The 22,538-nt window shown below is 31.6% G+C and overlaps 2 protein-coding genes across 5 annotated transcripts in view; one reads left to right on the top strand and one right to left on the bottom strand.

Annotated features, from left to right (window-relative positions):
• The window catches only part of LOC148618958 (sodium/hydrogen exchanger 9B2-like), a 30,317-nt gene extending 26,805 nt beyond the window's left edge, over positions 1-3,512 (top strand). Inside the window, exon 10 of one of the 2 annotated variants that reach the window (XM_088578389.1) lies at positions 3,123-3,512. In XM_088578389.1, the coding sequence (XP_088434515.1) occupies positions 3,123-3,365 (243 nt within the window). In that variant the 3' untranslated portion in view covers positions 3,366-3,512. Of the gene's footprint in view, positions 1-696; positions 2,259-3,122 lie in introns of those variants that run through there. The other variant, XM_088578390.1, reaches the window with a different exon arrangement.
• A 7,628-nt stretch (positions 3,513-11,140) lies between these two features.
• Positions 11,141-22,336, bottom strand: LOC148618957 (uncharacterized). Of its 3 annotated transcripts, none has more exons than XM_088578385.1 (3): positions 21,579-22,336; positions 19,309-19,795; positions 11,141-14,669 (listed from the first exon to the last, which is right to left on the bottom strand). In XM_088578385.1, the coding sequence occupies exons 2-3, from the start codon at positions 19,787-19,789 to the stop codon at positions 14,026-14,028; spliced, it is 1,125 nt and encodes a 374-aa protein (XP_088434511.1). In that variant the 5' UTR covers positions 19,790-19,795; positions 21,579-22,336; the 3' UTR covers positions 11,141-14,025. The 3 variants fall into 3 exon arrangements, with proteins under 3 accessions (XP_088434511.1, XP_088434513.1, XP_088434512.1); XM_088578387.1 differs by lacking the exon at positions 21,579-22,336 and adding an exon at positions 20,523-21,369; XM_088578386.1 differs by lacking the exon at positions 21,579-22,336 and adding an exon at positions 19,933-20,496.
• Positions 22,337-22,538: the final 202 nt, after the last annotated feature.

The raw sequence follows: 22,538 nt of genomic DNA, 5'->3' as shown, positions 1-22,538 counted from the left end.
ATATTTCTTAGTTTAAATCCTTTTCACACCTTCATTTAAGTTGATTATATCTACTTGTGTAGAGTTATAATGAAATACAGTTAAAATTATACATCAAATCATACATGATATCAGTAGGTTTGTGCTGTTGATCAATTTTCACTCTTTATATTTAAGAATTGGCAATAATAAAAATTTTATCTATTGAAAAATAACATAAATTTTCCATGTGCATATTGTTTATTGCGTGATGTGCAATATACAGAATATGCACATGGAAAATTTATTTTATTTTTCAATAGACAAAATTCTTGTCATAGCCAATTCTTATAAATTAATTTTAAAACATATTTTTATCCTTAGACATGAGAAAAGTAGCTCTGAATTTAACTGAGTAGGGGCATGTCAATATTTTTTTTATCCATTGAGATATAACAATATTATTTCAACCAATCAGATTACAGTATTTATCTCAAATTAATTTATTATAAGTTGTATAACAAAAAATATCAGAAATAGAAACATTTAGCAATACTTGCCTTCTAGTTGGCATTAGAGATTCTGTTGTTTTTAGGAATAAAGCTTAATGAAAATTGACCCAATTTATAGCTGGTTCTCAGACTGTTAACAAAACTGCACATTATCCTGAATTGAAGTTTTTAAGTCTTTAATATGTTTCTTATTGCATTGAATTATCTTTTACTCATCTTTGTGCAGGCAGCTATTGGTGGACTTGCCTTGGATTATGCCAGAGAAAAGAATGACAAAACATTAATTAGCCAAGGGGAGATAATTCTGACATTAGCTGTTCTGGCAATCATCATAACAGCACCTATTGGTTCGGCTGCTATCACTCTGTCAGGACCACTATTGCTCACAAGAACAGGATATGAAAGACAAGATGCAGACAATGAAAATGCTAGTACATCCACAAAAATGTAGCAGAACTTGCAAGAAAATATTATATTATGTAATTTTTCAATCAATAGATGTACATGTATATACTCAGGGACAAGAAACTGATCTGCAGGTTTTCTGCTTTTCAAGATCTGACTGTCAGTATGTACAGTCTTTATGTAGTTTTATTTTGATTTGTGTAAAAATTAAGCTCTAAAAACGTTTATTGTTGTAATATAAAAGATGCAAATGAGTTATTTATAATATTAATTGTTTGTAGATGCAGATTAATTATTTATAATATGAATTGTTTTTAGATATCATGTACCACATTTACTAAAAAATACCTCATTATCTTACTAGAATTAAGATCTAAAAGGTTTACCATAGTTCATGTCTGATTTTTTTCTATTTATTAATATTATGGAAAATTGTGATTAAAAAGCAGAAGTTTTATATTATTCTAAAACACAAATTTATACATTTTCGAATGTAATGCCATGTAACAGTAACATAGTCCTGATAGTTCGGCTTCTGTGAAAATGATATCATTTGTTAAGTACCAACTTTTAGGTGTATTTAAATGATGATATTTCTTGATATGAGTATTATAGGTTAAGTGTTCCACAAATTTGAAACTCTACAATTCATTGATGATGATACAAATCACAAAAATTTGAACTTACAAATGAAAGAATTCATCCTGCAAAGTGATGATTTGTTCATAATTCTTTAATTTCTTCTTTGTTCATTATAATGTAGTATGTAAAATAATGTATCTACTTGTATTAAAGGTAGATCGTACCTATTACATGGGAAAGCTTAATAGGGCATCTTGGAATTTGTAAAGAAGTAGTTTTGATATACATGTAAAAATGTCTAAATGTTTTGAATATTGAAATGACATTTTAAAAGTTGCAAAAATATTTGTATGAGCATTTTCTTCCAAGGGGAGTTAATTGGCTGGAAATTTTTTTATTGAGACATTGTGTACAAATTTCATTTGTTTTCACAAACAAAGAAAAAGTTTTGGGAACCTATGTTTTCATAAGTTTTACAATTTACAAGTATGCCAATCAAACAACAGTTTTGAAATAAAAGATTAGAAAAAACTATAGAGCTGAAATATAAGGTACAATCTGCCTTCAAGCATAAGTAAATGTAGAAATTTAATATAAACATTTCTCCTGAGTTACCTGTTACATAATGAATAGATAAGGAAGCAAGCTTATCCAGCTGAATTTTCATATCATGCACTGTTTTTTGCTTTCAGTATTTATCTTATGTACATGGCGATTTTTTTATCCAATCAATTGAAAATGACATATGGGAGCAACCATGATTTTTATTGGGGGTGGGCTAAATTTAAAAAAAAAAAAAAACAGGAAGACGGTGCACTGTTAAAAAAATCCAGGATGAACCACTGGGTAAAATAAAAAGGCAGAAAAATAATCTGAATAAAAAATCCAGGACACACTAGAGTAAAAGATATAAAAGTCCAGGACACAAAACTTGATCACAGCCAACCACCACCACCAGCTGCCCCCCCCCCTTTACACACACACACACACACACACACACACATACTAGAAATCAAATGGTTGCTCCAAAAATATAGATATTATATACATGAATTATTTATATTGTTATTCAATAAATAATGTTTGAAATACCACATTTTCTTCTGTTTGCAATTTAATTTTATACCCATAGCTAGTGCCAATAGTTACGATGAAATAATTCTAACCAGTATTTTAATTAATTGATTAATAAGGTAATCAAGGTGTTGGGCTTGTTGTAATAGCATAATAATTCAATCTTAAGGATGCAGTTTTGAAGTATTTTTATTAGTCTTGAAAATGATGTTTGAAAAAATGCATTTATTTCATACATAGCCAAGATGATTCAATAGTAATGAATGTGACTGAAACAAATTCTTACTACAGCTGCAGAATTCTTTTAAGAGTTTTATTTTTGAATAGTGAGCTTTTGAGACAAGTATATTCCTATTTTTTTATAACTAACCCATAGATGAGATAAAACATGTAATATCAAAATAGAATGGTATTTGGTGTTTTGTAAGTATGAATTAGTAGTAAACAGGACATTCTGAATATGCATAAACTTAAAAAATGCATAGAAATCATTCTCTTTGATGTCTCTGTCTTTCACTCTCAGTCAAGTTAGATTCTTAATATATTTTCTACTTTGCATGTTATAGATTTGTTTCATTTTAAACGTTTCAGGCTGCTATTGGTGGATATGCATTGGATAAAGCTAGAGCTATTGGTAACCCTACATTAGAAAGTTATGGGGAGATAATCCTGACGATGGCTGTGTTGTCCATTATAATTACTGCTCCTATAGGTGCTGCAGCTATTGGCATATCTGGTCCTAGGTTGCTGACGAGGACTGGGAAAGAGGCAGAAAAGTCTGAAGAAAAACAAGCACTGAGCAGTGATGATCAGGAACAACTTACAAAAGTCTGAGATTGCTATTGGCTATTCTGTTTCTCGCCTGAATATAGCTGAAATATTGCTGCTCGGGCGTTAAACCCCAACAATCAATCAATCAGCTATTCTGTTTGTAATTGTTATCAGTAATTTACCAATGCTTGAAAGAATTATTGTAAAGAAATCTTAGAAAGAAAGAGAGTAGCAATGATTTAATTGAATAACTTTGTACTAAGGTACTTGCAAATTTTTTTATTAAATTGCCAAAATTTTGGATAATTTTTTCAAAAGAAAGGTTGTTATATGATAGAATTTGCTGTCATTTTTTGAGTGGCAACTTTTTTTTTATGAAATTAGAGGCTGGTGCTTTTAGAAGTATAATCGAAGTACAATATTGTCATTGAATTTTAAGTGAAGCAATTGTTATTTAGTAATACATGAATGAGATTAAGATTGTTAAATCCTCTAATAATACATTTAACATCTGTTAAAAATTAATATCACCAGGTGTGAATCTCAGGTAGATAACTAACATTACCATGTAGCATTTAAAAATAGTAACAAGGAAACCTGTCTAATAAGAACCCTGATGGAAGCAGTGAAAAACATGTATATAACTTTTTTAGCGAAAATTGCATTTTTGACAGGTGAAAGGTAATTACCCCAATTAATTAAAACTTAAGTGTTGTTATGTGTTTTGGTTTAGAAAGGTTTCACTGTACTGCATCTGTAGTGTCAATGGTTTGATTGAACTTGATCTTAAAGCAAGATAATATCAGGACCTTACCAGGGGAGATAATCCAGCTTAGGGTTTTTTAAAACTGATTACTATCCAGAGTGAAGACTATCCTTTTTATGATATTGGTTACAATATTTCTTTTACATTTTTAGACTCTTCAATTGGTCTTTTTGTATGACTGCAAACTATTTTGGTTATAATGTATAATGGTATGCATGGCTGTTGATGCTTGGGTTTTATGGAATAAATTGAGTATAAGCTAATGGATCTCAATCAAGTTTTTCCACTAAAAGGAATGGTGTGTTGTTTTTGGGGTTAATGTTCAAACTGTTCAGCAAGTAGGGGTCAAAAGTGCAAAAACAAGCTTTTATCAAACTTTGAATGATTTGCTTATTCTAGACCAATGTCAATTGTTTTAATTTTAGTCTTGACTTATTGACGTTCTTTGATGTGCTGAAAATAACAATGTATTTAGATTTTTTATTTTGAATTGCCATAGGCAAGTGTTAAATTTAAGCTCCATGATTAAATTCACTCAGTGTTAGAAACCTACTCTATGTAAAAAAGATCAAAAGTCCTTTTTCATATTCCTGACTTTGACTTTATTTTTTTTGGTTTTTGTTTCTTAGAATCAAAATACAGTACTTTATGTCACCGGTTTATATCAGGAACTTCCCTACTGTTCCTGAACAGATACACAGAATAGTCCATATATAATTCCTTTTATATCAATTAAAAAGGTTATTCAGGATCAAAATACCTTATGTCACCCGTCCATCACTGGAACTTCCTTACTATTTCTGAACACTACAGAAAAATATAGTCCAAATGTAATTCCTTTTATATCATTCAATACCTCTTTTATAAACAGTAAATATGTATCTTGCAGTTAATCAGCTCAATAATATTCTATTTTTCCTGCAAATAAAATTAAGATCTCAAATTCAAATTGATGAAAGTATCTAGTTCTTGAAAATCTTGTGTTAAGGAAATAAGTTTCCAAAGCTGAAATTTGGTGTAATGTAAGTATAATTATAATGTAAGATAAATACTCTGTATATATAGTTTTTGAATGTAAATGCACATTTAGTTTCGAATTGTTTTAAAATTAGGGGAGAAGGTGAAATGGAATAAAAAATTGTAAATGTGTGTGAAGTTGGATCAGTGGTATGGATTGACTCTCAGTTTATACATATTAGGAAAAAAATGCAAATGTATGATCATAATTTTATTAGCTCACCTGGCCAAAGGCCAGGTGAGCTATTGCCATCACTTGGCATCTGACATCATCCATCGCCGTCATTAACAATTTTTCAAAACTCTTCTGCTCTGAAACTACTTGACCAATTGGAACCAAACTTAGTATGAATGTTCCTTGGGGTATCCTGCATAGAATTGATGTGGGGATTTTTGATCTGTCGAAAAACATGGCCGCCGTTACAAAAAAGAGAACATTGGGGTCAGACAGTATTTTTTCGCATATAACTCCAAAACCATTAGGTTTAGCCAAATTCTGACATGGGTAAAAGTGTTCAACATGATGAGATCTATCTGCGGTCAAATTTTTATTTTAATCTATTAAGCCATGATTGAGTCATTGCCCTTTTTAGCTGACCTGGCCGAAGGCCAAGTGAGCTTATGCCATCACTTGGACAAATTTTAAAAAATCTTTTCCTCTGAAACTACTGGACTGACAGGTTTTAAACTTGGCATGATTGTATCTTAGGGTGTTCTGCATAAAATGACTTTAGGGATTTTTGATCCATGGAAAAACATGGCCGCTGTTACTAAAAATAGAACATAGGGGTCAGATTGCAGTTTTTTTGCAAATAACTCAAAAACTGTTGCCTTTAGCAAATTTCTGGCATTGGTAATATTGTTCAGCATCATGAGAAGGACTTATGCTAAAATTTTCAAAACGATTGGTCAACTGATGTAGGAGTTACGGCCCCTGGAACAGTTTTTTTGCCTTTTTTTGCATGTGCAACGAAAATCTTCTTCTCAAAATCCATTGCACAGAATTCAATGGAGTTGGCATATATCTTCCTTAGGGTATCCCACACAAAATGACCTTTGAGATTGTTGATTCATGAAAAAACATTGCCACCGTTACTAAAAATAGAACATAGGGGTCAGATGTCAGTTTTTTGCAAATGACTCAAAAACCATTGCCTTTAGCAAATTTCTGACATGAGTAATATTGTTCAGCATCATGAGACGGACCTATGCCAAAATTTTCAAAACGATTGTTCAACTGATGTAGGAGTTATGGTCCCTGAAACAGTTTTTTTTGTATTTTTGCATGTGCAACTTTGAAAATCTTTTCAAAATCCTTTGCACAGAATTCAATGAAAGTTGGCATTTATGTTCCTCAGGGTATCCCACACAAATTGAAAGTTGGGATTGTTGATTCATGAAAAAACATGGCCGCCATTACTAAAAAATAGAACATAGGGGTCAGATGGCAGTTTTTTGCAAATAACTCAGAAACCGTTGCCTTTAGCAAATTTCTGACATTGGGTAATATGGTTAAGCATCATGAGAAGGACCTATGCCGAAATTTTCAAAACCATTCATTGACTAATGTAGGAGTTACGACCCCTGAAACAGTTTTTTTGTTGTTTTTTTTTCACATGTACAACTTTGAAAATCTTCTTCTTTAAAACCATTGAAGATCATTGAATGAAATTAAGCATAATAGTTCTTTAGTGTATTGTGCTCAAAATGACTGTTGTGATTTTTAATCCGTTTTTTTGCTATTTTGAATGTTATTTCTTTCAAAAATCTTCTCTGATGCCACCTGACCAATTGGAACCAAAATTGGGGTATCATGCATAGAACTGTAGTGAGGATTTTTGATCTGTTGAAAAACATGGCCGCCATTACTAAAAATAGAAGATAGGGGTCAGACAGTACTTTTTTGCATTTATCTCCAATACCGTTGGGTTTAGCCAAATTCTGACACAGGGATAAATGTGTTCAGCAAGATGAGATCTATCTGTGGTCAAATTTTCATGTTGATATGTTAAGCCATGTTGGAGTTATTGCCGTTTTTCAACTTTTTTTTGCTATTTTGAATGTTATTTCTTTCAAAAATCTTCTCCTCTGACACCACTTGACCAATTGGAAATGAACTTGGTATGAATGTTCCTTGGGGTATCATGCATTGAACTGGTGTGGGTATTTTTGATCCCTCGAAAAACATAGCCGCCATTACTAAAAATAGAACATAGGGGTCAGACAGTAGTTTTTTGCATATATCTCCTAAACTGTTAGGTTTAGTCAAATTTTGACGGGTTTAAAGTGTTCAGAATGATGAGATCTATCTGTTGTCAAAATTTGGTGAAAATCTGTTGACCCATGTTGGAGTTATTGCCCTTTTTGATGTTTTTTGCTGTTTTTAATGTTATTATTTTAAAAAATCTTCTTCCCAGAAACTACTTTACAGAATTGAATGAAAGTTGGTATATTTGTTTTAAAGGATATCCTTAACAAAATGACTGTTTGGATTTTTGATCTGTTATAAAGCATTGCCGCTGTTACTAAAAATAGAATATAGGGGTCAGACCACAGATTTTTTGCATATATCTAAAACGGTGAAAATTTGTTGCCCCATGTTGGAGTTATTGCCCTTTTTGGACATTTTTTGCTGTTTTTGATGTTTTTACTTTAAAAAATCTGCTCCTCAGAAACTATTGTACAAAATTCAATGAAAGTTGGCATTTTAAGTGTTATAGGGTATCCTTAACGAAATGACATATTTTTGATCGCTGAGAAAACATGGCTGCCATTTCTAAAAATAGAACAATGGGGTCAGACAGCAGATTTTTGCATACATCTCCAAATCTGTTAGGTTTAACCAATAGCTTTCAATTGCTGAAATGATCCTTATTATAAGGCTTACAAATGTGTCCAATGAATCAAATGGAGTCAAAATTGTCTGACAACTCCTTGTTAGAGTTATTGCCCTTTAAAGGCAAAAATTAACCAGGTGAGCAATTCAGGCTCCTGGAAGCCTCTTGTTTAACTTCATGTAATCTTTAAAACTTTGTTCAGGCTGCAATTTTTACAAGAATCAAAAACCTCCAGTGCTATCTGCACTTTGATTTTTAAATCTTGTGTACATCTAGAAAATTATTTTCTTAAGCAGAACATTTGAATGTAATTCCAAATTAATTTTTTGACTGGTTTGAAAAATTACAAAAAAGGTGAAACGAAACTAAATTTGTAAATGTGTGTGAAGTTTGATACAGTTACACTGTTGAACTGCAGATCATGTCCTCCAACATTACAGGGGGAAAATCTATGAAAAAATTAGAATCTTTCACATAAAAATGTATGGTAAGATTTGTGGTAGGTTTTTGGTTAAAGTCACTGTATTTCTGTAAAAAACTATGAAACAATTTAATTTTAACATATAAAATTTGTTTATACATAAAAATCTCCCACATTAGACAGTGTCAGTTTGTGGACTGTTGCCACAGTTTACACGCTAGCATATCTCTGAATCAGTATTAAAGATTAACATTCTGTTCAAATATTAAAGAAAAAACAGTTCTAAATTATATGGGAAACACAAATATATGATTACTGTTTTGTTTTACATCATATTATCTTTGAGATTGAGTGTATTGTACTATTTTCACAAGAATCAAAAACCACCAGTGCTTAACAGCACTTTGATTAAGATTTAAAGCAAAAAAGTAACTTTCTACTTTTTTGTAATCCAACAGACTGGTATACTGTGAAATTGTTGCAATGTATAGCAGTAGATTTAAAATTCAAATATTCAATTTTTTAAAGCTGCGGTAGGTACTCTTTCCCCAATGAGACAGCCGATCGGGTTGTCATGTGTTATGTCCCTTTGAAAAACTTGCTAAAATGGCTTGTGTTCCATAAATATGAAAAAGGACAACTGCAAGCAAATTTCAGAATGGTATCTAACTTGTATGTAGTATCCATCTTTGCCACAATTTTTAAGGTTGCAACCCTTGTGGTTGTATCAAGCTGTACCCAGCATATATTCAAGTACATGTAGTAATGCATTTCAATGATTTACATCTGCTCTGTTTAATGTGTAGATTTTAAGTGAAGAAGCTTTAAGAGAAGTATCATGTTTTACTAAAATAGTTAAAGGCTTATAACATAAATATTTTTACTGTAGTTTTAATCAGTAGTTGTATTGTGGTGCTTCTATGAATCTCTTAAATATGTAGTTAATATTTAGAGCAAATCAGACTGCATTGTGAAATTAATGAAGAAATTAATTCTCTAGTCAAATGATTTACCATATTTTAATGTAAATGTTCATGATGATTTTGTTATCCTTGTATTATTTTACATTCAGTTTTTGAATGAAACCCAATCATAATCATTTTAATTGAGATTTTATCTGTGCATTATGAATCTCTTTATATTGAACAATTATATTTACAGATGTTGATATGTTTTGATTGTAATTTATTTGACTTTTATAAATAAATAAAAAATTTTTGATAGTACGTGTTAGTTCAAATGTGAGCTAGAAGTTTATTCAACCATTTCTCTTTGGAATGTCTTTCTAATGCTGGTAGTTTTGATGGTATTACCATGGTTTTTTTTATTGTTTGGGCCTTTCAGAGCTTACTAAAAGGTGTGTTTACACTTGATGAAGACCTTTTGGTTATCTCTGAAAGTATTTACTATTTTGCCTTTAGATTATACACTAGTGCATTTGTTATGTACTGTATGTACAACTTACTAGGTCAAAGGTCAGTGTCAAAAACTTTGGTTCAGTTGACAACCCCATTATCTGTGGTAAAGATCATGTCCACTCTTTATCTTGAGAACCATTATGATTTCAAACTTTATACTTGACACGTATATTAACCAACACCAGAGGGTGTGTCATAATGTATGTACAACTTCCTAGGTCAAAGGTCAAGGTAAAAAACTTTGGTTTCAGTTGGCAACCCCATGTCCTGTGGTAAAGATCGTGTCCACTCTATATCTTGAGAACTGTTATGATTTCAAAGTTTATACTTCACACGTATATTAACCAACACCAGATGGTATGTCATAATAACTTCAAATAATGCTTCATATCATCTAAATGATATCTACTTCTTTTTTCTACATATATCATTGGTCCTGTCAAACAAATTGAAGCCCTCATGATTTGCATAATGTACTTCATAACAGTTGTCTTTCCTTACAACATGTAATTGTTTCAGAATTATAAGACAAAAGTGCAAAAAAAACAGGCACTGTCAAATAAATGTTTATCCTTATAATTCCACATAATTAACCTGATTACATTCTTCCCATATTAGTAATAATTTCACACTTTGGAATGTGTAAACTTAAAATGAATGACTTCTTCAGACTTGAACGCTCATTACCCACCACCAGGATGGGTAAGCTCCTCACTGTATATACACCCAACAGTCTCTTCTCATGATAACTGAATGTTTGAGAGATTTTTACATCAACACCAAAAAAGTAGACCTATATTATATGACATTTGATCAGTATGAAATTACCATATGAGGAAGGTTAGGATAAAAAAATAGGTTGCCAAAAATAAGGCATCTAATAGTACATTAAAATGATAACCCACCACACTGTATTGTACTTAATATCCATGGACACATGCTAATTTACAAATCTTCACATAGGAACAACAGACTAAACTCAAATTCAAACTTCATCTTGATTCCATAATCTCATTTTTATATCCTGCCACTTCCTACATAAAATTGAGTATTTCCATAAAAACACATTGGATTTGTTTAATTGGGCTTTAATGTTAAACTGCTTTCTTCACTTTAAAACCCTCCAGTAAAACAGACAAAAATCTGCCAAATTATTTTGTACAGAAGCAAAAGTGCAAATTAATTCAACTTGTTTTCTTCAAGTCATGTCAGAATACTAATTAAGAGGCTCCTGTCAGACCTAGACATATATGGCCAAAAACCTTTTTGTCATAGTGGATATAGTGTCCATATTTGTTTCAATGTTCACAAGTCAACATTTGCTGATGTATCAAGCTGTGCCTGTGGAGCGTTATTTTCTTCAGTCCTGAAACACTTAATAAAGACATACAAAAAATACTTTATTTATTTAAAATAAAACCACGGTATTCCTCAATCAAAAACAATGTATAAATAACATAAAAACAAATGAGATTCCATAACAAATAATCACAAAGTATCAAATATCTATGATTAATAGACCATAATAAAAAAAAATGGATATGGTTCAAGTACATGTAACCCACTATAAACATATGTAAAGAATTCTTTACATTTATTACAATTCAAAAATTAAATATTGAAGTTGAGAACATACTACCAAATGGAAGATCAAAGCCAAAATATAAATTATTTATTGGTAAATTTCTAGTTGCCTTGAAATATCTTTTCTTTTCTTTTGACAGTAACATGAACCCCATACCAACAGAAAAAATATGAAATAACATGACAACACATAAAAAATCAATAGTTGTGGTACATGTGTTCCATGTTCTGAATATTGTAAATTTAGAAATTACAGTGAAAACTTGTGTAAATCGATTCCTTTTTGGAATGTAGAATTTATTAGGTTCAGACATATTTCATTGTATTGTATGTGTTTTTATAGCTGCAAATTCATAGCTCTTAATATTTGGATTTTTTTGTGACCATTGCAATATAAAAAGTGCCACCTTAAGTTCAACAGATTTGCTGCTATGTTTATTATTGCAAAAACTCTTAATTCACCTTAGATTTTTAACTTCACTGATGCGGTCTCATACTCTTGGGTCAAAATTCTGTTCGTTAGATTGAATGCAACAGCAATTGTTACATGTTTAACATAAGAAATTTCATTAAGAGTATATTATATTTTTCTCTGCTATATAAATTTAATTACATAGAAAAAAAGTAGAAGGAAATCCATTACACAGTATCAATTTGAACTTTTTTTGAATTTTGAATTTAAATGTTATGATCTAAACAGCTATTATATCATAACATAGTGACATCCTAGTTGTGCAAGTATCACATTATATTACAGTTTTATGTAATTGTTATGGTATAAAGGTTGTTTTTTTTTAATTTCACAATACTTTATAAACAGCAAAAGCTATTATTTGTCCTTTGAAAACTATATGGCAGTAGAAAGAAATTTATAAGAAATATTGCCTTAATTCCGTTTTGCAAAGTAAACTTAGATTAACTTAATAAATGGACATTATGTTAAGAAAATTATGGAAAGTCTTCTTGAAAATATGAATTATACTTGAAAGTCAAAGGTCAATCAAACCATATATTTTTTGTACATGTATGTAGATTTTCCTGTTTTTCCCACAAATGAAGTTTGTGTGGTAACTTTAAAGCCATAATTAAAGGTAAAAAAAAACATTGCCTTAAAATAATTGAATCTTACTTATTAATGTTAAATTTTTATAAGATTTTGAAGATTATATTGAGAATTGTTCATATCTTCAAAACAATTTATAACTACTCTAGACTTTTTTTTAATTCCTGAAAGAACACTTACCTCGCATGCTTTCAGCTTGAAAGAAAATTTTTCATATTATTTCTAAAACTAAAATTCCCATCAATTATTTCCTTTTTTGAAAAAAGGTTTCTCGGAATCAATGTTTATAATTTTGTCAAACTTCTTTTAAAACAATTACAGATGAAGTTTCTATGTCATATCAAACACAATTTCTTTGTTGAAAGACACATTCCTATACATTTTTTAAATATGCTAGAGAAAGATGTTTTCTGAAATGTGTACAATGTACCTAAATCCAAAAAAAAAAAAACATGAGTAAGTGATTAATTGTAAGTTTTTGTAATAATCGGGCAAAGTGTGAAAAATCAGAAACATGCATATCTGATCATTATAATTTCACTCAAGGATGCTTTCTCTATATGAAAATAACACTATTTGATCTCTGCATCATAGGATCTGTTAAAAAAAATTCTTAATTAGATGATAGAAAAATGAGATATTTGGAAAAGTTATCTGTCCTTGAAATGTTCCTTTTAGTGCATTTCAATGACATTATAACTCAGTTTACCAAAATGAAATGGAAATTGTAGCCTTTTCCCCTTGATTCCAATAGTATAAATAGTCAAATAGAACTTTCAAAATGGTGTTTAAAATGTTTCACCTCTGTCAGATTCTTATAGAGACTGACTTTTAAGAGTATTAAGCAACATGCTTAATCATTAACATTGATATACAAAAAAAAAACTTTTTAAATCAAACTTCTATTAGACAAAGATTTTGTTTGGTTAAGGAGGGTGTTTAGTTTACTGGGATGCAAAGAAGTCAGTAAACAACTGATTTTGACATGTATCTGGTACATCCAGGTCTGGATTTCAACAGAATTCTGGTACATCCAGAGTTGGATTTCAAAGGTTTCTGGTATATTTGATATAGACATGGTTTTTAACAAGCAATAATGAACCAAATAGCATCATGGATTTTTAGTGATATTCTTACATTGCTCTAAATTATCACAAATTATAAAATTAAATGTTTGAATCTTGAAAAAATTATGTTCTATAAATCAGATATATGCAGTCATTGCAGTGACCTCCTAAAGGCTACGAATAACCATAACCTTCTGTTTTTGAAGTGCTCAGAACCTGAAATATGTATACATGTAGATTCTCTTTTTTTTATTAAAAAAATAATGTACTTTTCTTTGATTTTCCTCAGTTTCCTGAATTTCTGATAAATTTTTCTATTTTTAGCCATCAATTAATACCAAGTCAATACTGTAAACAGAGAAGATAGATACTTTAGTAATATACAATGTAATTTGATCTGATGTTTGGACAAATTTTTGCTTAAGCACAGTATTCAAAATTTTCTTACAAAAATGATGAACTACAGTTACATGCAAGAGTATTTCAAGCACAGTAACATGTTCTGATATGTGAAGATTTACACCATGCAAATATTCCTTATAACAATAAACTATTCTTCTTCTCTTTCTTTTAATGTCTCTTCCTCTTGTTCTCCTATAGGGTGTAGATTTCCATTACTCTGTACAGACTTTAGAGAACCATTTGAATATTTTTTGAAATCTTCAGCTGTAGACATGCTGATCACTTTCTTCAAACTTTCATCAGGCCTGTGACTTGCCTTGCCTTCAACAAACTTAGCAGAGATATAACTAACGCTTCCACATAGATTCATACTTATACCAATATATGTAGCCATGTTGTGGCTTATCCCACCAAAAGTAAAGATACCAAATAAAGTCTGAAGCATTGCTTTAATGCCACCTACAACACTAGTTGTTAATGCTGATGTAAGACTTGTACAAAGAAACAAAGAATAATTTAACAAACAACCCATAGATACAGCTGTAAAAAGTAAAAACAAAAATATTGGATTTCCTAATCTTTCATATTGTATAACATCAAATATTTCATCATTTATCACACAGTAAAGTGCAAGGAAAGGTAGAGTGTTGAAACTGTTGAGTTGTAGTGTTTCCACTGTTGTTATATCTTTTGAAATATATCTCTGAACCAGGAGTAGATAGAGTGACTGTGTCAAATTGCTAAGTGCTCCACATGTGTAGGCCATTATATTGAATTGCAGATCACCATAACCTGAAATTATCAATTAGAAATTAATTAAAACAATAAAACTTCCAACAGTTACAACAACAAAAAAGAAATGTTATGATGTCTAAGACCTATTATTGTATAAGAATCAAAAGGAAGGGAAATCAAGAGATTCCTAGGAGCCTGAATTAATTTTGGTTAATTTTGCCTTTCAATAAATTTAACAAGAAGTTGTCCAACAATTTTGACTCAAGAAGTCTTTGGTAGGGCTTATCATAAGGATCATTTCAACACTTGAGAGTTACTTTTAATCTATCATAGTTTTCAAGATAATGACTGAAAACTGTTAAAAAAGTCATTTTTCCCCTTTCAAGGGCAGTAACTCTTACAAGGAGTCATCTGACAACTTTTATCCCTGAAGACTTTTGTAGTTCTAATAATAAGAATCATTTCAGCTACTGAAAGAATTTGGCTAAACCTAACAGTTTTGGAGATATATGCGAAAAACTACTGTCTGACCGCTATGTTCTATTTTCAGTAACAGCTGCCATGTTTTTCGACGGATCAAAAATCCCACCATCAGTTCTATGCAAGATACCCCAAGGAACATTCAATCCAAGTTTGGTTTCAATTGGTTCAGTAGTATCAGAGGAGAAGATTTTTGAAAGAAATAACATTAAAAATAGCAAAAATCGTTGAAAAAGGGCAATAACTCCAACATGGCTTAACGGATTAAAACCAAACTTTGACCAGAGATAGATCTCATCATGCTAAACACTTTTACCCAAGTCAGAATTTTGCTAAACCTAACAGTTTTGGAGATATATGTGAACAAGAGGCTCCCAGGAGCCTGAATTGCTCACCTGGTTAAATTTTTGCCTTTCAAGGGCAATAACTCTAACAAGGTGTTGTCAGACAAATTTGACTCCATTTGATTCATTGGACACATTTGTAAACCTTATAATAAGGATCATTTCAGCAACTGAAAGCTATTGGCTAAACCTAACAGATTTGGAGAAGTATGCAAAAATCTGCTGTCTGACCCCATTGTTCTATTTTTAGAAATGGCAGCCATGTTTTTTCAGCGATCAAAAATCTGTCATTTCTTTAAGGATACCCTATAAAACAAAAATGTCAACTTTCATTGAATTCTGTAGAGCAGTTTCTGAGGAGAAGATTTTTTAAAGTAATAACATCATAAACAGAAAAAAAACGTCCAAAAAGGGCAATAACTTCAACATCGGTCAACAAGTTTTCACCAAAATTTGACCACAGATAGATCTCTTTATGCTGAATAATTTTACCCAAGTCAGATTTTGGTTATACCTAATTGTTTTGGAGATATATGCAAAAATCTGTGGTCTGACCCCAATGTTAAATTTTTAGTAACAGCAGCCATGCTTTATAACAGATCAAAAAACCGAACGGTCATTTTGTTAAGGATGCCCTTTAAAACAAAAATACCAACTTTCATTGAATTCTGTAAAGTAGTTCCTGAGGAAATTTTTTAAAATAATAACATTAAAAACAGTAAAAAACCTCCAAAAAGGGCATTAACTCCCACACGGGTCCACAGATTTTCACCACAGATAGATCTCATCATGCTGAACACTTTAACCCCGTCAAAATTTGGCTAAACCTAAAAGTTTTGGAGATATATGCAAAAAACTGCTGTCTGACCCTTACCTTAAATTTTTAGTAATGGCGGCCATGTTTTCGACAGATCAAAAATCCCCACATCAGTTCTATGCAGGATACCCCAGGAAACATTCATACTAAGTTTGGTTCAAATTGGTCAAATAGTTTCAGAGGAGAAGAGTTTTGAAAAATTGTTAACGACTATGACGGACAACGACGAACGCCAAGTGATGGCAATAGCTCACATGGCTTTCGGCCAGGTGAGCTAAAAACTACTGTCTGACCCCTATGTTGTATTTTTAGTAAAGGCGGCAATGTTTTTTGACGAATCAAAATTCCCCACGTTAGTTCTATGCAGGATATCCCAAGAAACATTCATACCAAATTTGGTTTCAATTGGTCAAGTAGTGTCAGAGAAGTAGATTTTTAAAAGAAATAACATTAAAAACAGCAAAAATCGTTGAAAAAGGGCAAGAGATAGATAGATCTCATCATGCTGAACACTTTTACCCATGTCAGAATTTAGCTAAACCTAACAGTTTTGGAGATATATGTGAAAAACTACTGTCTGACCCCTATGTTCTATTTTTAGTAACGGCAGCTATGTTTTTCAACAAATCAAAAATCCCCACCACAGTTCTATGCAGGATACCCCAAGGAACACTTATACCAAGTTTGGTTCTAATCAGTCAAGTAGTTTCAGAGGAGAAGAGTTTTGTACAATTGATAACGACGGACACCAAGTGATGGTAATACAATGTAGCTCACATGGCCTTTGGCCAGGTGAGCTAAAAATGCACAAAAAAATTGGCACTACTAAGGCTACCTCAAGTTTAACTAAGTTTGTTGTCTTGATTTTTCACCCATACATTTCTATATTGTTCAAAACACACTTTTCTGACAAGGTTGCCAAGTACCTTTTATATTTATTAGTTGATCATCATAACAAATGGTCTGTTTTCAACGATTTTTCCACAAATAAAATTTTCTTGGCCATTTCTGCATTTTTTTAAAGAGTAAAACTTCATTACACGGAAATGTAAATTTTGACATTTATACAAATCGGAAGGGAGCTTACTTCAATAGATATGCACAATTCACCAAAGTTTCATAAAAGTTAGTGAAAGTGTCTTTGAGTAATTGTGCTAAAACTTGAAAATCCCCCTTTTTTTAAGGATATAAATTCATAACACAGAAATGATGAATCTGAAATCTTCAAAAAAAAACAAAGGAGAGTTTATGTCAATAGATATGAACAATTCACTAAAGTTTCATAAATGTTGATGAAAGAGTTTATGAGTTATTGTCTGAAAACTTGAAAATCCCCCTTTTTTATGTATATTAATTGATTATCCGGAAATGATAACGTTGAAATTTATAAACATCGAAAGGGAGCTTATGTCAATAGATATAGACAATTCACCAAAGTTTGATAAAAGTTGTTGAAAGTGTATTAGAGTTATTGTCCGAAATGTGGATGATGGACGGATAGATGGACAGACAATGGTATACCATAATATGTACCACCTTAAACAGGCATATAAAAATGTCAAAAATGACACATTCAAGGGCCATAACTCCAAGAAGGGTCAATAGATTTTTCTGAAAATTTGCTTCAAAAATAGATATCGAAATAATTAACATTTAATAAATTTATATTAATCATCGATCTGCTTTTCATCAAAATAATCGGCAATAAGTGCCAAAACAGGGTAAGATTAGCAAAATAAGGACAATAATTCCCAAATTAGTAAATTGATTATCTTGATCTTCCCTGGGAAGATATATCTGTTTCAGCCAAAGAACTTCCGATGTCTCAGATTTCTTCTTTCTGTTATGGTTTTTGAGATATAATCAAAAATATACTGTAATACCCATATGTTCTATTTTTAGTAACAGTTGTCATGTTTATTGGCAAGGGACAATAACATATATCTTTTTCGGATTAGACATGCCATGGATGATTGTCACCAAGTTATATCAAATTCTGTTTTGTGGTTTCAGAGGAGAAGATATCTAAAGAAAAGTTAACGATGGACGATGACGACAGACGCCAAGTGATGAGAAAATCTCACATGGCATTTTCAGCCAGGTAAGCTGATGACACAGTGAATTAATTGGTTTTCATGCTACAGATAGATACAACATATCAATCTCTGAGTTCATGATGATCATAATAATTTTTTTGCTGTGATAACTTTAATCATGTAGCAATGTAACCCTGTTCCAAAGGCCTAATTGTAAGAAGTCTAGGGCAGTAAATTGGTTGAAAATAAGTGTGTTACGTCCTTTGTCATTCCTTTATTACAGTCTTCACATTGGTTTCAGAAATATTTGTTAAGTGACTTTTCAGCTGTAGCAGCTATTTTTTTTTCCAGACCAAAAACAACTTTTTAAAGGCCTCTGGACTAATTGTGAACACTGATAATATAAATGTACCAAGGTACTACAAAACATATATTGTCAACCTAAAATACATGAATACGCTGAGACTTAGCTACATGTATCTATATATAAATTCAGGGTATTATACTAACAGTACTTAGTCAAATGTAGAAAATACAAAGACAACAGAACAAGCAAACTTGAAACTTTTACTGTGAGGTTAAAGCTATAGCATGCAAATGCTATTTAATCACCACCGGTATATTCACGCCCAATGGAAGAGGGAGGTTTGGCATGCTATAAAACCTAGATTTAACCCACCATTTCATTTTAAATGCCTGTACCAAATCTGGATCATTACTGTACAAGCTACTGATACTCAGGTGATGTAATTTGTATTTTGTCAGATTTATTTTGGACTGACTTGATTATGGATTAGATTAGTGTTGGTAATTTTGTTGTTACTCTTATTTGTTCTCAAAAAAGTACAAATCATCTTGTAAGTTGTCTCCCACTGTTAGAATATGACAAAAGATATCTTCTTTCATGCACATCAACATGTGATACCCAACCATCATATAAAGTTAAATCAGAATTTATTGAACAGTTCATTAATTGTACTTCCAAGACAGTCCTTCTTTTACTCTGTTAAATTACATACCTGCTACAACACAACCACCTGTTAGGAGTATAACACTGAGAAATGTCTTTTTTGATGGAAATCCTTTCTTGAGAATGACAATAGACAAAAACATAGTAACTAGAGGTACACATCTTTTAAGAACTCCATACATTGCTACATTCATATGACTTAAGGCGCTAAGACCCAAAACAGAGTTCAAGGCATAAAAGAATGCTGGAAGGGCAAATGTTCTTCCTCGAGTCAAGGTGTATTTTGGTAACTGAATCCATTTAAAACAGCTTAAAAGTTCCAATATGAATATTGTAAACATCATCTGAACAACCATAATAAACACTGGATAGTCAAAATCATATGTTGTCATCAATGCTTTGTTAATAAATGCCATGGAAACTGAGCATACTCCATAGAACACTGCTGCTCCAGTTGATTTGATCGATTCATGGAACCCATTTGTGTAGGAGGATGGGTCAAACAAACTCTTAATCTTGTCAGTACTCATTTACATCTGTCAAATATACAAATATATTTTTATATATACATTGTATAAATGTATTAGTAATGCATAAATCAACAATATGAACCGTGGGGTGTAAGAGAAAGGTAAAATAAAGGGGTACTAAAGTTTATTGGTATCATACTTACCTTCATGCGCAACATAGCGAAATCAAAGCCCGATAGAATCAAGGAAGTTTTCAGTTGGTTAATTCTCTGTGAATAGACCACACATGCAATTAGTCCGAATTTCCTCTGAATTCCGGAATCATTTTTCTGTATGCTGATACCAAATTTGCTACAAAAATTATATTTATTATTGAAGTTTCGATAATTTTCCACAATAAACCCTGTTTTGTTGACATTTAGAACCGTAATAGAGAGTAGGCAGAGCTTGTTACCTTTGGAACGACATATCAATATCCAAATATAAAAGAGGAGGGTTACAGGGTCAGAGGAAATTCGGACTAACATGCAATTTCCCGTTTTATGTCATATTGCCTATGGCGATGCGCATCGCTATCGAGAACAGATGAATGCACAATACCGATTTAACAAATTAAAGAATGATCTCCAAACCCTACCCTTTCCCAAATAAAAATGTTTGTGTTTTTTATGTTATTTGTATATAAAATTCATATGTATGTAAAAAGCACCACATGTATCAACTGTGGAAGCACTATAATGAAAAATTCACTATAAATATAAATTGAAAAGTTCACAAATTTAAATGTTCATACACAGCCACTGTCATTAAAGTTAATTTCATTTCATCAATAGTTTTGGTCTTCATTTGTCCCCCTTCTTCTTGAAGTGATTTGATGGCATGTTGATGTTCATCTACCTATTTATAAGGATATGATTTACTTAATCATGTTCATTTAAAACATTGTTGTATCTTTAATGTAGTTTAATTACAAATAAGTTTGATTTGTTATAATAACTTGAGCACAGTGGGCTTGGTATACAAAGTAAAATGTTACCAATCATACAACGCATTGCAAGACCGGGATCAACAGCGTACTCTGACCAGTGGAAAGCCTACCACCAAATACAAGAGCAACTCAATTTGAACCATGCTACAGTCAACCATTCTTTGAACTTTGTAGACCCTGAGACAGGTGTCCATACACAGGCAATTGAATCATACTGGAGTAAAGCCAAATACAAGCTCAAAGAAATGAAAGGCGTCTATTCTGATTCACTTCCCTCCTACCTTGATGAAAGGATGTGGAGAGACCGCTGGGGTAAAACACTAGATGAAGCTTACAGAAACATCATTCTACATATAGCAGAACAATACTGTGTGTGAAATGAACTCTTTTATGAGTATTAATGTTTATTTGTGTTACGTGTTTGTGTTAAATGTGAACAGTTCTGTGTGTAAAATGAACAATGTTTGTATTGTTGTGCAATTTATAAATTGAAACTATGTCACATGTATGAATAAAAAGTTATGAAAATGAATAAATTTGATTTTATTTTATTCCATTCTATTCTTTTAATAAGAACACCTGATCAGACAGTATAGAAAGATTTCCAATCATAGTCAATTAATTAATTAATAAAATAAACAATGGAATACATAATAAAATGACACATTAAACCATTTTAAAAAAAAAAAATTACAATACTGGAATAAAATTTTGTTCCAGTATTGTTAACAATACTGGTAGTGGTATATTAACAATACTGGTATACCAGTATTGTGACCGCCTTGTTCAGGTGACCCTGTTATTTACATAGAAGAGAATGTTTGAAGAAACTGAAAATATCTTATCGTTTAAACAACTTACGAAGTTCTCTTTTCGACCTGCTTGTCAACGTGTAAACACAAATTTTACTTCCTTAATTGATTCCAGGGGATATCATAGGGAAAGGGGAAGAAAACAGAGAAATATACCGCAAGAAAATGGCGATTATTTCCTCTCGGAAAAGCTTTGGGTTCTTTAAAAATGCCCGATAAATATATAAAGTAACGCTGTGTTCTCGTTGACGAGATGTTCATTTCATTGGCTGTAAACTTAGCCGAAACTGAACGAATATTGTAATTAGCCACATGCATAACAGCTTTGTTTTTTTTTAGGTTAAACCTCTAGATTCGGCATCCTTTATATAATAATTTACAAATAATATTCAAACCGTAGACATTTATTATAAAGTAAATGATCTCTGGTAAAATCAAGTTCACACATCAACATAACCATCAGGACCTAAAACATTTACAGTTATTAAATCAAATTGGTCCGACTTATCTGCTGACGATTCAATTTCCTTACCAATATCTTGAATCTCAAGAGCTGTGTCTGATTCTGCTTGATTTTGATAAGACTTTTCCAAAGTATCAAGTTTTGGAATTGAAGACTTGAATTTTTTATTGTAAGAATTCTTTAACATCTCAACTGCTTTTGCTTCAAAGAGTAGTGAAGGGAACTACGGTTATAACGGTAATAAGAATGTTAACCAGGGACAAAGGCCAGACATGGAAAACAGACGTACAAAGAACATGAAATTTGTTAAAATCAAATATACAAATTAACAAAAGCAAATGAGCAACTATGACTCCACTATAAACTTGGAGCATGGACCAGGTACGTCGGTAGGGTAAGCGTCCTCTGCTTTTCTAGATACATCCGCCGAGTTGCTCATAAAAAGTCAAGTCCGGGGTAGACGAAAGAGGAAAGGAAAACCATGACACGTTGAACAATTCAGTTTTCATGGCGCAGATGGATACACCACAGCGATCCACGATTTCA

This window comes from Perna viridis, chromosome 4 (genome assembly GCF_037379345.1).
Source record: "Perna viridis isolate PV_CMFRI_1.1 ecotype Kerala chromosome 4, ASM3737934v1, whole genome shotgun sequence".
Lineage (NCBI taxonomy): Eukaryota > Metazoa > Mollusca > Bivalvia > Mytilida > Mytilidae > Perna > Perna viridis.
This window is presented reverse-complemented; position numbering and strand designations above follow the sequence as displayed.